The sequence below is a fragment of the Dreissena polymorpha genome, chromosome 4 (assembly GCF_020536995.1).
Source record: "Dreissena polymorpha isolate Duluth1 chromosome 4, UMN_Dpol_1.0, whole genome shotgun sequence".
Lineage (NCBI taxonomy): Eukaryota > Metazoa > Mollusca > Bivalvia > Myida > Dreissenidae > Dreissena > Dreissena polymorpha.
Window position 1 is genome coordinate 119,021,662 of NC_068358.1, and position 13,322 is coordinate 119,034,983.

At 36.1% G+C, this 13,322-nt stretch overlaps 1 protein-coding gene across 2 annotated transcripts in view; it reads left to right on the top strand.

Annotated features, from left to right (window-relative positions):
* The window catches only part of LOC127880156 (OTU domain-containing protein 4-like), a 183,025-nt gene that overhangs the window by 29,984 nt on the left and 139,719 nt on the right, over window positions 1-13,322 (top strand). For both annotated transcript variants that reach the window (XM_052427389.1, XM_052427390.1), the window contains exon 3: window positions 7,702-7,748. In XM_052427389.1, coding sequence (XP_052283349.1) covers window positions 7,702-7,748 — 47 coding nt within the window. The remainder of the gene's footprint in view (window positions 1-7,701; window positions 7,749-13,322) is intronic.

A 13,322-nucleotide genomic window follows, 5' to 3' on the forward strand; every position in this document is an offset into this window, starting at 1 on the left:
GTGTTTAAGAACAAAAAGGTCAGAGACATGCCTCTTTTTCTTAAAAAAATCCCCCTGAAGTCTGTAGGTGAGTTATAGACATTGAAATGAACAGTTTTTTTTCCCCAAATATGTCTCTTTCGCGCTCTATTTTCCCCTTCTACCCAGCGTCCAGCGTCTTCCCCTTTTTCTAAAAAAAACCCCTGCAAGGTCAAATAATAGAAAAACCTTGTGTAGACAATAGAGGTAACAGTTTTCATCCAATCTTTATAAAATTTGATCAGAATGTTTATCTTGATGAAATCTGGGTTGGGATTGTATTTGGGTCACCTGGGGTCAAAAACTAGGTCACTTGGTCAAATAATAGAAAAACCTTGTGTAGACAAAAGAGGTCACAGTTTTCATCTTATCTTTATGAAATTTGGTCAGAATGTTTATCTTGATGAAATCTGGGATGGGATTGTATTTGGTTAGTCAGGTGAGAGATTCAGGGCCATCATGGCCCTCTTGTTTGTCACAAGGGCACTTAAAACGCGCAGTATTTTGTCAAAAGGGCACTTTGCAGCGCGCGGGCGTTACTGGAATGCTTTTATATGTTATTAATATTTGTTAGAATATATTATTTCCATATTTATTAAACAATTTAAATATAATGTCTACAATGAGGAATACATTAATTACAATGTATTGTAAGAGATTTATTAATCATCATTACCGTAAAAATCCAGTAATTTAAGTCTGCCCGCTCATAAGTCGGGGGGTAAAAAATGATACGAAAATCGGAGATTTTGAATATGTCCAAGTAATTAGAAGAGTCAGATATTGTCTGTCCACGAATTTCATAAACAGACGCCATTTTAAATGTACAGGAAGTTTTTATTCTATACATAGACCATGACGTCATTATAGCCCTGTGGGACGTAGGCATAGCGGACAGGTGTATTATGTACATTGTGTAATATAATCAATACGATATATATTTAGGAAATCAAAAATAATAGATAAAAATAAAGACAAGAAAATCATTATAAACCACATAAAAACAAAATCAACAACAAAGCAAATCAAGACGTATATACATGTACATTTTAATTTACACAACAACGACATACGATACACCAAACTCGCGTTCAGCAGCACTATTATTATTTGATTGCTCTGCAAATTCTATCACACGTATTTTAAACGCATTGTCATACGCATGGCGTTTGCGTTTTCCAGGCATTATCCTAAATCAAATGTGTTAGTTATAAAGTTTGCACTAAAGTAATTGTCCACGCTAGTAATAATCCACAAACCTATAATCCGATGACACACTGTGATCACTGTAATTAAATCTTTGCACTTTTAATCTGACTATCAAAACAATTGATACTTCCTCGGTAAAACACGTTTTTATTACAATGATTGACATAACCAACAGACCGCTAACTCCACCTTTGTTTTACATAACAGTTTAAAAGGCAGAGCTATGCATGTGCTCAAACATAATTGAACGATTACCAGTGAATAACAAACTCACGATTGGTTAAACATGTTGCTTCACAAATTAAAGGAATCTTATTTTATCAGCGAGAAGGGTGATGCTTTATGGCTTCATGACAGGAAGTGGCTTTCCTTTGATGACGTAAAACTGTCAATTCACATAGGTTGCCAATTATCGCTCGACTTTAAAAATGACCTGATCTTTTGTTTACGCGATCAGCTATAAAAAACACCTGCTAACATGAAAACTTTGGATTAAATTATGAAAATAAAAACAATTGAAACGTTGCAAACTGTGGTTATATTAATTGGTAAGTATCAGTTAAAAGAAGACATTTCATATGTGTCCTAGATCAACAAGTTTTTTTTACAACAACAACAACAACAATTGCCGCGGGGATCAATCTTCGTCGTATTTCATTAATTTTTGTCATGGTCGACCTCATAAGTCGATACCGTAATTTTAACCAAATTTTGAAGGTAAAAAATCTTTACTTATGACTGCGGTCTCACGGTATGTAAAAAAAATAATTTAGGCCTAGCTGGAGCACTGTGATATGTGGGTTGAGTTCAAAGGTGGTTCCGGTCCGTTGAAAAACATGGTCGCCAGTGGGCGGGGCAGTATTCCTTATTTGGCTATAGAAAAACCTTGTAAACACTCTAGAGGCCACATTTCTATGTCCAAATCTTACAAAAACCTTGTAAACACATTTAGAATTAGCTTTACTTGCAAATGTTTGCATTGCAAAAATAAACATGCAAATGGACAGTACTCAATCAGAATTAATCATATGCTCACACTGCAAAAGTAAACAGAAGAATACCAATCTAATTTGCTCTAGAGTACTGAATTTTCAACTACCGTTTCGCAATGAACAAGGCCTTGTAAAAAAAAAGATGGCCCTCTTGTTGTATTTAAATCTCAATATTTTGTTCAACTCCCATCCATTTAAGTTCAACCTTACTAAATATAATACTGAAAATACTTGTATTCTCAATTTTGAAGCATTTTTAGCTCATCTATTTTTTGAAAAAAAATTATGAGCTATTGTCATCACCTTGGCGACGGCGTCAGCGTCCGGTTAAGTTTTGCGTTTAGGTACACTTTTCTCATTAAGTATCAATGCTATTGCATTCAAACTTGGTACACTTACATACTATCATGAGGGGACTGGGCAGGAAAACTGAGATAACTCTGGCTTGCATTTTGACAGAATTATGTGCCCTTTTTATACTTAGATAATTGAAAATTTTGGTTAAGTTTTGTGTTTAGGTCCATTTTATTCCTTAAGTATCAAAGCTATTGCTTTAAACATACTTGCAACACTTACTAACTATCATAAGGGGACTGTGCAGGCAAAGTTATGTAACTCTGACTGGTATTTTGACAGAATTATGTGCCCTTTTTATACTTAGAAAATTGAAAATTTGGTTAAGTTTTGTGTTTAGGTCCACTTTATTCCTACAGTATCAAAGCTATTGCTTTCATACTTGCAACACTTATTAACTATCATAAGGGGACTGTGCAGGCAAAGTTATGTTACTCTGACTGGCATTTGGACGGAATTATGGGCCCTTTATACTTAGAAAGTTGAAAATTTGGTTTAAGTTTTGTGGTTTGGTCCACTTTACCCCCAAAGTATCATAGATATTGCTTTCATACTTTGAACACTTGCAAACTACACAAGAGGACAGTAAAAGGACAAGTTGCATAACTCTGGTTGTCATTTTTACGGAATTATGGCCCTTTTTTGACTTGGTAACTTTGAATATATGGTTAAATTTTGTGTTTCGATCCACTTTACTTCTAAAGTATCAAGGCTATTGCTTTCAAACTTCAAATACTTTCATGCTATCATGAGGTTACTCACTCACTCACTGTACCTGGCAAGTTGAATTTTACCTTGACCTTTGAATGACCTTGACTCTCAAGGTAAAATTATGAAATTTTGCTAAAATTGCCATAACTTCTTTATTTATGATTAGATTTGATTGATAATTTGACAAAACTACTCTTACCTGACATACCACAATAGACTCCACCCAAACCATCCCCCCGTGCCCTCCCCCCCCCTCTCCTTCCCCCCCCCCCTCACCTTCCCCCCCCCCCCCCCCCCCCTTATCTCCCCCGTAATTTTTTTTTTTTTTTTTTTTTTAAGATCATCTCACAAATGACCACCACACCCTCACACTATACCCCCCCCCACCCACCCCCAATTTTTTTTGAAACGGTTAAAGCACACATTTTTATTTTTATTATTTTATTTTTGAAATACCGTCCAACCATCGCACCCAAGAACGGTCTGCACCCGCAAGGCGGTGCTCTTGTAAAACATCTTACAATTTTATAACTTTAATTAAGTCCATTTTGTCGATAATTTATCATTCCCAAATTTGCCACTTTTATCGATTAAAACTATCCCAATGTGACCAGACTCTTTATCTCAAAATGGCTATAAAAAAAACTGTTATTACAGTTTATTCAAAAGTTGGCACATCAACTTATGTGCACACATGTCAAAATCCTACATAAGGCATGCCATATATGTGTAACTTAAAAAAGTAATTATCTCTCAAGTGCTACAGGGCATACTGTCAAGGTTCCACTATTGTGTTATAACATTCTGATAGGGTGGCATGTAGCAGGTGGACTGTCCGTCAGTCAGTCAAGCATTCCTTTTTTTTGAGTTTTATGCAACGCTTTCAAATCTAGAGCTGAATTTTAGCTCTACTGGCTGAAGGCCTGAAGAGCTTATGTCATGGCGTGGTTTCCGTAGTCTGTGCGTGCGTTAGACTTTTTCTTGTTTACGCGTTTAAGTCCACAGTTTTCTTCCGATTCTTTTCAAACTTGTTCAGTGTCTTTATATTAATGAGGACTCGAATCCTATTGAAAATGGGTTACATCAGAGTTAAAAGTCCAGAATTATCTCCCCTTGAATTTGAGAAAATTGTGAAATAAGGCTTGTTTACGCAATTAAGTCCACAGTTTTCATCCAATCATTTCCCAACTTGCACAGTGTCTTTATCTGAATGATGAGTCAAACCCTATTGACACTGGGCAATATCGAAGTTTTAAGTCCAGAATTATCTCCCCTTGAATTTGAGAAAAAAAATGAAAATTCAGTTTTTTTTAATGAGATAAAGTCCATAATTTTCATCCAATTCTTGGCAAACTTGCACAGTGTCTTTGTATCAATGAGGACTCAAACCCTTTTTATGCCCCTATACGAAGAAGAGGGGTATATTGTTTTGCACATGTCGGTCTGTCCGTCCACCATATGGTTTCCGGATGAGAACTCAAGAATGCTTAGGCCTAGAATGCTTAGGCCTAGGATCATGAAACTTAATAGGTACATTGATCATGACTGGCAGATGACCCCTCTTGATTTTAAGGTCACTAAGTCAAAGGTCAAGGTCACAGTGACTCTAAAAAGTAAAATGGTTTCAGGATAATAACTCGAGAATGGTTAGGCCTAGGATCATGAAACTTCATAGGTACATTGATCATAGCTGGCAGATACCCCCATTGATTTTCAGGTCACTAGGTCAAAGGTCAAGGTCACAGTGACTCAAAACAGTTAAAATGGTTTCCGGATGATATCTCAAGAATGCTTATGCCTAGGATCATGAAACTTCATAGGTACATTGATCATGACTGGCAGATGATCCCTATTGATTTCAGGTCACTAGGTCAAAGGTCAAGGTCACAGTGACTCGAAACAGTTAAATAGTTTTCTTATGATAACTCAAGAATGCTTATGCCTGGGATCATGAAACTTCAAAGGAACATTGATCATGACTGGCAGATGACCCCTATTGATTTTCAGATCACTAGGTCAAAGGTCAAGATAACAGTGATTAAATAGTAAAATGGTTTCAGGATGATAACTCAAGAATGCTTAAGCCTAGGATCATGAAATTTCATATGTACATTGATCATGACTGGCAGGTGACCTCTATTGATTTTCAGGTCACTAGGCAGTGTTTTTTTATGGCAATTTCGGGGCCAATATTCAGCCCCATTCCACTCCAAAAATAGTATATATTTTTCCCCAATTTTTTTGAAAAAATCCCCTCCAAATGTAAAAAATATTTTTTTTTTTTTTTTTTTTTGAAACAACTGCTTCATGATAGATATATATCTCAAATTCATTTTATAAACATCTAACAAGGTATATAACTATAATATATATGTTTTTTTATTATTATAAAGAGTTATATTAAATTAGGCTTTCCCAAATCAGTGGACTTTCTGAATTAATTTTTTTTCCAAAACGGCCAAGAAAAGGCCTGATGTATCTATATTGTGTCAATATTTGTTGATAAAAACATTCCAATTTGGCCCATTTTATTGATAAAAAATGCTCAAATAAATTTCCCATTTTATATAGTATCTTTATATCAATGAGGACTTGGAACCTATTGAATATGAGCAGTATTGGAGAAATAAGTTCACAATAATCTCCCCTTAAATTTGAGAAAATTCTCCTTGTTTGCGCGATTTAGTACACAGTTTCCATCTTATTCTTTCCAAACTTGCACAGTGTTTATAGCAGAAGAGCGATTCAGGCCCTCATGGGCCTTTTGTTTATGTTACAGTCTACATACATGACCTTCAGATGAAGTGTGAGTAGCGCTCATGTCCATTGATTTTTGGCAAAGTTATGTGGCCACTGCTCAGACCAGCTTGATCTATCCAGTCCGCTAATGAGACCACAGGCTGGTCTTGAGCTGGTCACATACTGCATTAGGACAGTTTGATTATTTTTGCATAACACTGTTTATTTACTTATATTTTTTCAATTAAGTGTGAATACTGGCGCTTATCACACCGACTTTCATCAGATCTTGTTTGGTGTCACAAAAGACAGATATTACTGCAAAAACGGAAGATGATGAGCAGTGAATTTTTTAATATTTAAATTGTAAATTAAAAGAATTAAAAGTATATTGTCTTGCGGATTGATTTAATTTGCAATTCTATCAGGTTCAATGTTATTTTCACCAATGTCTTTTTTATTTGTCCTGGACTAATTTTGGCGTCAAGCTATAGTGATGTTTCAAAGAGCTTGTTTTCGCCTTTTTCGGAATAAGAACAATGCCCTTTGGATTATACAAAACAGTTATGTTTAGCCTTAAATGGGGAAAATATATGTTTTTATTTTGCTTACAAATACTGTTCAATTAGAAATGAGAATACATGTTTTACTTCATATTAACAAGTTACCAAAAAACAGAATTTTTTCAAATTCGATTGTAAAATTTAGGTATTTTGTTTTATAATTATATTATTTTACAGATAGGGAATTGGGCTGACTCTGAGCCCAAAATTAGCAAAAAACCTCAATGCACTGTCTGTGAGTTTTTATTTGCAAATGGTGGTGCGGTGGTTGCATGCCTATAGAACTAGTTCCAATAACTGTCTTAAGCCCAGATAAAAAAAAGGTTCATGTTGAAACGAATGTTAGAAGCCATGTAACCAAAAAATACAAAGCCTGCTTAAAACATTTTAGTTCTTTTGATAAGGTCTTGGGGCTCAGGCAACTGCCTCAGGGCCTTTTTGTTCCTAAAGATTGAATCTGTGGCCAAATGAGTATAAATTGTCCCCTACTGGTGCAACCGGAGGGGACTTATGGTTTGCGCTCTGTCCGTCAGTCAGTCTGTCAATCAGTCTGTCTGTCACACTTTTCTGGATCCTGCGATAACTTCAAAAGTTCTTCATATTTTTTTCATGAAACTTGAAAAATGGATAGATGGCAATATGGAGATTATGCACGTCATTTCATTTTGTTCCTACGTCAAGAATTCTGGTTGCTATGGCAACAAATATATGTATAAAAATTACTGACAATGGTGGAGTTTCACCGGTAGGGGACAATATTGCTTGGCAATCACTTGTTTATTAATAAACTGTGAACAGCTGGTTGCATGAAGCTAAACTACTTTACTGATTAAGCATTAAAAGCATTTCACTTCATAAATACAGATACAGACATACTTTGAGTTAATGAACATATCTAGTTCATTATATAGGTTTTGTATATCCTATGATAACCATAACCTGGGCAATATTCGTTGTAAATGCTTATTTTGTTTGCACTGTGTGATGGTCTTATCTGTGGTCATATTCATTGTCAAATGCTCCTATTCAATATGTTATCTCTGTAGCTGTGACCTTTCACTTGTGGTTTCATGGACAGAATTGTTGATGGATTTGTATGTATCAATGAATTTCAGGATTGGAACGAACATGAGGTCATGAAGATATTGTCACGCATGTACAGGTAAATGTCTTAAAGTACTTGGTTATGTTTATTATTTATTCTTCAAGTTTTATTTTTTAAGTATATATTTTGTTTACGTGTATAAACTATATAAGAGCATAAAAACAATTCCTGTGTAGAAACTGTTAAAAGTCTGAATGACATAGGGAATTAGTAAAAACAAATTATACAACAAATGTGTACCTATTATGTTTAAGAGAGAAAATGTTTGATAATATGCGGTAATTTAAGTATTAAATTTATTCCACTGGTAGGGTGGCATACAGCCCCAGGGGGGGGGAAACTTCCCAAATTTTAGGGTAGGGGTGTCCCGCTGAGACTTCTGAAATGTAACCCATTCTTATACCGGAACTCTGATAATGTAGACCCATGTTGATACAAGATTTTTGAAAAAGCATACCCATTTGTATACAATACCATTGAGAAAGTGGACCCATTTCAATACAAGAAGATTGAAAAACCTACCCATTTAAATACTAGAATTTGATAAAGTGGACACATATCATACTAGAATTTCAATCTCTTTCATATCAATACAGTATACTTATTGAATTTGCTATTATATCTTTCCGCTACTGAAATTTACTTTTGATACCCATTTATATACAAGAATGACATTTATCATACCCATTTTGATACTGTTACTTTCAAATCTATAAGCATTTATATACAAGCAAATTTCTGATTTCAATACCCATATCTATACTTAGATGCTCAAAACCATACCCATATCTATAATTTTAGTCGAAAAACACACCCCATAAAATCGGCACAACCCGTATATAGGAAATTACCCCCCCCCCCCCCCCCCCCCCCCCCCCCCGGGCCATACAGCAGTCCATCTAGCATTCTGTTTCTAGAGGTCTTTTACACAATGCTTTCAGATATTGAGCAGATTTTTGGTGTTTGTGAATCTACCTACATGAACTACAGATGAAGTGTTAAACACGGTTCTGGTCTATTGATTTTTAGCTCTACTGGCGAAAGGCCTGAAGAGCTTATGTCATGGCGTGGTTTCTGTCGTCTGTCCGTGCGTGCGTTACACTTTTCCTTGTTTACACGATAAAGCCCACAGTTTTCATCCAATTCTTTTCAAACTTGTTCAGTATCTTTATATTAATGAGGACGCGAACCCTATTGAAAATGGGTTACATCAGAGTAAAAAGTCCAAAATTATCTCCCCTTGAATTTGAGAAAATTGTGAAATAAGACTTGTTTACTCAATAAATCCACAGTTTTCATCCAATTATTTTCTAACTTGCACAGTGTCTTTATCTGAATGATGAGTCAAACCCTAAGTCCAGAATTATCTCCCCTTGAATTTGAGAAAAAAAAATCATTTTTTTTATGTGATAAAGTCCATAATTTTCATCCAATTCTTGGCAAACTTGCATGGTGTCTTTGTATCAATGAGGACTCAAACCCTCTTTATGCCCCCCTTCGAAGAAGAGAGGGTATATTGTTTTGCACATGTCGGTCTGTCCGTCCACCAGATGGTTTGTCCGTCCACAAGATGGTTTCCGGATGATAACTCAATAACGCTTTGGCCTAGGATCATGAAACTTCATAGGTACATTGATCATGACTGGCAGATGACCCCTATTGATTTTCAGGTCACTAGGTCAAAGGTCTAGGTCACAGTTACTGGGTACAGTAAAACGGTTTCCGGATGATAACTCAAGAATGCTTAAGCCTAGGATCATGAAACTTCATAGGTACATTGATCATGACTGGCAGATTACCCCTATTGATTTTCAGGTCAAAGTTCAAGGTCACAGTGACTCGAAAAGTAAAATGGTTTCCGGATGATAACTCAAGAATGCTTACGCCTAGGATCATGAAACTTCATAGGAACATTGATCATGACTGGCAGATGACCCCTATTGATTTTCAGTCACTAGGTCGAAGGTCAAGGTCACAGTGACTAAACAGTAAAATGGTTTCCGGATGATAACTCAAGAATGCTTACGTTTAGGATCATGAAACTTCAAAGGAACATTGATCATGACTGGCAGATGACCCCTATTGATTTTCAGGTCACTAGGTCAGAGTTCAAGGTCACAGTGATTTGAAACAGTAAAATGGTTTCGGGATGATAACTCAAGAATGCTTACGTCTAGGATCATGAAACTTCAAAGGAACATTGATCATGACTGGCAGTTGACCCCTGTTAATTTTCAGGTCACTAGGTCAAAGGTCAAGGTCACAGTGAATGGAAACAGTTAAATGGTTTCCAGATGATAACTCAAAAATGCTTACGACTAGTATCATGAGACTTCATAGGAACATTGATCATGACTGGCAGATGACCCCAATTAATTTTCAGGTCACTAGGTGAAAGGTCAAGGTTACAGTGACAAAAAATGTATTCACACAATGGCTTCCACTACAACTGACAGCCCATATTGGGGGCATGCATGTTTTACAAACAGCCCTTGTTTAAAAGAGCAATATCGAAGCAATAAGTCCAGAATGACTTCCCCTTGAAGATGAGAAAATTTTGAAATCCCACTTGTTTACGCAATTAATTGCAAAGTTTTCATCCAATTATTTCCAAATTTGCACAGTATCTTTATATCAATGAGCAGCGTTTTTTTTCTTTCTTTAACTAGTACCAGGGAACGGTACCTTTCCCAAAGCCTACGGGAGGCTTCCCAATTTAAGCACCGGACCTTTCCCAATCTCCATATCTACCGTTCCCAAGGATCCTAGGTGCCGTTCCCAATAGCCAATGCCTTTTATTTTTGCTGGAAATACCTTTTAAAATCGTCGAGCCATTCATTTTTGGCCATTTATTTTCGCCGGTCATCGTTGCTTAGAAAGTAAACAAAACTTTTCAAAGGGGGGCAACTCTAACTGTTGTGTAAAATGTGACTGGATTACTTAACTGCGATGAGTGATCGATTTTCCCGTGAAAGAATTCCATCGAAAAGACCAGTCTTCCTTACATCAATAAACTTTCTCAACACTAATTTTTGTTGACATTAAAAAAAAACGTAACGTATTGAGTTAAATGCTCATATTACTTAAGATCTATGTTTAGTTTTTTAAGTGACAAATCCGGACAAACTATTCGGACACGGATGTAAACAAATAAAAGTTTAACATAAAATTAAAAATAATGAGACACGTGTGTAAAATACTATAGTTATTTGCAACATATACATTAGCATTTTATGACAGATGATCTTAATATCTTATTTGATGATTTGAAAAAAAATCAAAACAAAATATAAGACTAACTTTTAAAAATAGTTATCAAAGCATTCCACTCTAAAAACTCATTTTGGTTATGTGTGGCTATTCTCACTGTCTATTGTTGAAAGATTTCAAACCAGTCCAACTTCAAGTTCCAATGTTGTTGTTTTTGTTTTGTGTTTTAAATTTTTAATTTGACTCGCATAAAACATTGCAGGGCTTGTGAGACTTTTTAGGGCTTAAACAAAATTATTAATACTATTTTTTATGCATCCTCAGTGATAATGCCTATTACAGGAAGATTTTTTTTTCCATTGACAGGCACATTCCTACTGAAGTGGCAATAACACAATTTTCACATGACATGATATGATTGTCAAAATATCATCACTAGTAGTTTTTATAGTAAAACCTAGAGCTTAACATGCTTGGTGATGCAGAATATAGCCCCTAATGAGAGAAGATGCATTTTAAAGATTCACAATTCATCAATTTTGCGACTCGACTTTTTCCCAATTCATTGATTTCGCGACTCGTTTTTTCCCAATTCGAAGATTTCACAACCCGAAAAATTCCCAATTGAAGGAGTACAGGTACCTTTGCCCTTTGGGGAAAAAAAACGCTGATGAGGACTTGAACCCTATTGAATATGAGCAGTATCGGAGAAATAAGTACACAATAATCTCCCCTTGTATTTGAGAAAATTCTCCTTGTTTGCGCGATTAAGTACACAGTTTCCATCTTATTATTTCCAAACTTGCACAGTGTTTATAGCAGTAGAGCGATTCAGGCCATCATGGGCCTCTTGTTTGTAAAGTGATGCCTGAGCCTTGGACTTTTCTCTATAAAAACTGTTTTCCGGAGGTATTTTACAAAACACTTTCAGATATTGAGCTGATTGTTGGTATGTGATTCTACCTACATGATGTAAGATGAAGTGTTAGTTTAGGTCCAGTCCATTGATTTTTGGCAAAGTTAAGTGCCTCAGCCTTGGAAATGCTTGCAGGAGGTTTTTACTGAACTCCTTCAGATATTGAGCTGATATTTGGTATGTGACTACCTGCAGACGAAGTGTGAGTTTCATTTTTGTCCATTGAATTTTGACCAAGCGATTCGCCTTGGAGTTTTTTTTACACAAATGCTTTCAAATATTCATGCAGTTTTCTGGAAGTTTTTTATGAAAAGTTTTTAGCTTACCTAAATGCTCAGATGAGCTTTTGTGACCGGTCTTTGTCCGTTTTCCGTCCGTCCGTCGTCCACATTTGGTTTATAAATACTTTAGAGGCCACATTTCATGTCAGATCTTCATGAAACTTGGTCTGAAGATTTGTCCCAATGATATCTCGATCAAGTTCGAAACTGGGTCATGCTGGGTCAAAAACTAGGTCACTAGGTAAAAAAAAAGAAAAACCTTGTTAACACCCTAGAAGTCACATTTCATGCCCAATCTTCATGTAACTTTGTCAAAATGATTGCCTTAATGATATGTTGGTCGAGTTTAAAAGTGGTTCCGGTCCGTTGAAAAACATGGTCGCCAGTGGGCGGGGCAGTTTTCCTTATTTGGCTATAGAGAAATCTTGTAAACACTCTAGACGTCACAATTTTTGCCCAATCATCATGAAAGTTGGTCAAAACATTGGTTTTATTGATTTCTCGGACGAGTTCGAAAATGGTCCAGATCGGTGAAACAACATGGCCGCCAGTGGGCGGGGCATTTTTCTCTATATGTATATTGTGAAAACATGTGAACACTCTAGAAGTCACATTTTTGGCCCAATTTGCATGAAATTTGGTCAGAACATTTGTTTTCTCGATATGAGAGTTTAGTTTGAAAATGGTTCCGGTCAGTTGAATAACATGGCTGCCAGGGGGTTGGGGGCAGTTTTCCTTATTTGGATATTATGAGAGAAACCTTGTAAACCCTCTAGAAGTCACAATTTTTGCCCAATCATCATGAAAGTTGGTCAAAACATTGTTTTTATTGATATCTGGGATGAGTTCGAAAATGGTCCAGATTGGTGGAAAAACATGGCCGCCAGTGGGCGGGGCATTTTTCTCTTATATGTATATAGTGAAAACATGTGAACACTCTAGAAGTCACATTTTTGACCCAATTTTCATGAAATTTGGTCAGACCATTTGTTTCTTTGATATAAGAGTTGAGTTCGATAATGGTTCCGGGCTGTTGAATAACATGGCTGCCGGGGGGGGGGGGGGCAATTTCCTTATTTGGCTGTACAGAAACCTTGTAAACACTCTAAAAGTCACAATTTATGCCCAATCATCATGAAAGTTGGTCAAAACATTGTTTTTATTGATATCTCGGACAAGTGTGAAAATGGTCCAGATCAGTGAAAAAACATGGTCGCCAGTGGG